Raw genomic sequence first — 2,470 nt, forward strand, 5'->3', positions numbered from 1 at the left:
GCCCTAAATGGCTACATTCATTGCAAACTACCTACAATTCTATTACAGGTACCACCTGTTTTCCACCTGCCTAAGCATCAACATTATCCAAAATCTAAGACGTATATTTATGATCTTAAAGTTGCTACATCTACAGAGACTGAGTTTCATGATTGATGGTTGAGCTCTTCAAAGTTTGAAAGCTGCTTCATCTGTTCCACTTGCATAGAGTGCCTTCTCACAAGCTTCTTCTTCGTCCTGAGGTTGCCTCTCTTTGGTGAGTTGGGTGCTATGGGCGCTATTGGTCTGATACCTGCTGCAAGTGGGGATGAGGGTTTGCTGCTTGCCCCTATATCTGGAATCGGGGGGTTAGGGTTGACATTTAATGGAGGAAGGTGACCTGGGCGGGTATGGGATATATAGTCCAGCAATAGCGTTCCAGAGCCGCGCCGCTCCAGTAGGCCAGGTGCTCTGCATCTGGCTGTGCTAGGGGAGGAGGTACTGGGATTGCTGTCCAAGGACTCTCGTGAGCCTGTAAGCATAGCAAGAGGGGATGTATTGAGCTTCCTCCTCTCCAGAGGTGCCTTAGGAAAGTCTAGCATGCTGGAATCTGAGTACAGCTGGGAGTCTGAGTCGTAGTGTTCGTTCCCTAGTCTCCTCCGGTGCACTGTGTCTCTGAGGCTAACTGGCCCCAAGTTTCCTCCAAAGCCCTCCTGCTCCGTGGGGACAGTGCTACGTCGTGCGAGGGGCTGGTGCTGTGCCAGAGATCTCTCATAGGAGACTTTGGAAGATGTCGGAAGGGATGAAGTTGGCGAGATTTTTGTGGTCTGATCTCCCACCATCGGAAACAAGATATCTTTTCCATCCACACTGTTATGCCGGGACAAAGTGCCTCTTTTAGACAGGCTCAGTCCATTGACACCTGCAACAACATCTTCATCCGAGTTGACTCTCTTGCTCTCTTCATTTGCAGCCACCAAGACTGAGGGGGCAATCAGACCCCAAGGCTCTGACTGTAGACGCTTCAACTGGGGTAGACGAGCCCTCTTGGGGTTCACGGGCTTCTTACTGGGGGAAGTAAATCCATTGGAAAGTTTGGCTGCTGTGTTTGAGGCTGACTTAAATTTTGTTTGAAAATTGAATACAGTGTCTTGCTCCTCCTCTTTGCTGGGAGATGGTGATGCATGAAGATCTATCTCTGATGGTGAGGCACAAGGTGCAGATGAGGTCCTCTCATCCAACTCTGGAGAAGGAGGTACATTCAGGTACTGCTTGGTGGTTTTGGTTCCAGATGGCGATTTGTCAGTGGTAATGATGATGACCTCCTTGCCTTTGGCTTTGCAGGCATCAAGGAGAACTTTTAGGGTTTCTTTATCATCTGCATTGACAGCGTAGACTAAAGCAGAAGATGCATGACGGTCCTCCAGGCTTGGATCAGCCCCATTAGTCAGTAGAAGTGAGACCACCTCATGTCCTGCCCTGTGGCTGCATGCGTGCATAAGGGCTGTCCTTCCAGCTTTGTCTTGGATATTAGGGTCAGCTTTGTTGTCCAGAAGGTACTTGACGAGCTTAGCCTTGCTGACACTCTGCTGGTCAGAGTGTTTGGACATGCAGGCCACCATGAGTGGCGTCTCTCCACGATCGTTGCTTTCATTAATGTAGGCCCCACCTTCCAGGAGAAGCCTTGTAAGGCGCAAACGCCGAAGCCACACTGCTTTCAGCAGAGAGTTCCCATCTGTCCTGAGCTCCAGCACGTCAGCCATCACTCAGACTGGACCCAAATCAGCCTCAGTCCTGCAAGGCAAGAGCAGACTGCTGCTACAGTCATCAAACAGACCCCAGAGACATTTCCATGTCACAAACACTTCAAATTTTAGAGATAAGGAAAGGTGATGTTGATGTGTTAAACCTTGCATGAAATCACTAGACTGTTTGTTTTGAAGAGCCACCAGGTGGCAGCCTGAATGCGCAGGAATGAGTTATTGGAAGAGACGCTGAACTGACAGGTGGATCAGGTGCGAATGGAACTTTGAATTTGCGTGTTGTTTGTCTAAATGCGATTGAAATTTCTTAGATGAGTTGCATATCAAAACGTATTTACATATATACATATTTAAATTGGTTTTGTTAGTGACTGTTCTCAATATATATATATATTTCCATTCAGCGACATTATTAAATAAATGAATTTCAGTTTTATCAGTTTTTTTCTTATTATCGTTTCTGTAGATTTATTTTATAGACTGCTTTTAAAGCAGTTGCTTTGGAATGAATAGTCGTCCTCAATTGTCTTGTTCCAGTTCTCGATCCACACAATACATTCAGATAAGTCCACTTGTAACTGTTTATATATATAAAATTCTATAACTGTTTGAAATTGTATGGGCTTATTAAAAACCAAGAAGGGTTTTAATCAAGGTTAGCTGATTGCATGTGATTTTGAATGTGGATATAGTATGACGGAATTAAAGGATTAATAATACATTTTAGT

At 45.5% G+C, this 2,470-nt stretch overlaps 1 protein-coding gene across 1 annotated transcript; it reads right to left on the reverse strand.

The window, feature by feature from the left end:
- On the reverse strand, positions 1-1,742 carry LOC107551450 (ankyrin repeat domain-containing protein 34C-like). Its single transcript, XM_016233053.1, has one exon. It carries the CDS (start codon positions 1,740-1,742, stop codon positions 147-149), a length of 1,596 nt encoding a protein of 531 aa, XP_016088539.1. The 3' UTR covers positions 1-146.
- Between the last annotated feature and the right edge of the window lie 728 nt (positions 1,743-2,470).

This window comes from Sinocyclocheilus grahami, unplaced genomic scaffold (genome assembly GCF_001515645.1).
Source record: "Sinocyclocheilus grahami isolate Dianchi unplaced genomic scaffold, SAMN03320097.WGS_v1.1 scaffold424.1, whole genome shotgun sequence".
Taxonomy (NCBI): domain Eukaryota; kingdom Metazoa; phylum Chordata; class Actinopteri; order Cypriniformes; family Cyprinidae; genus Sinocyclocheilus; species Sinocyclocheilus grahami.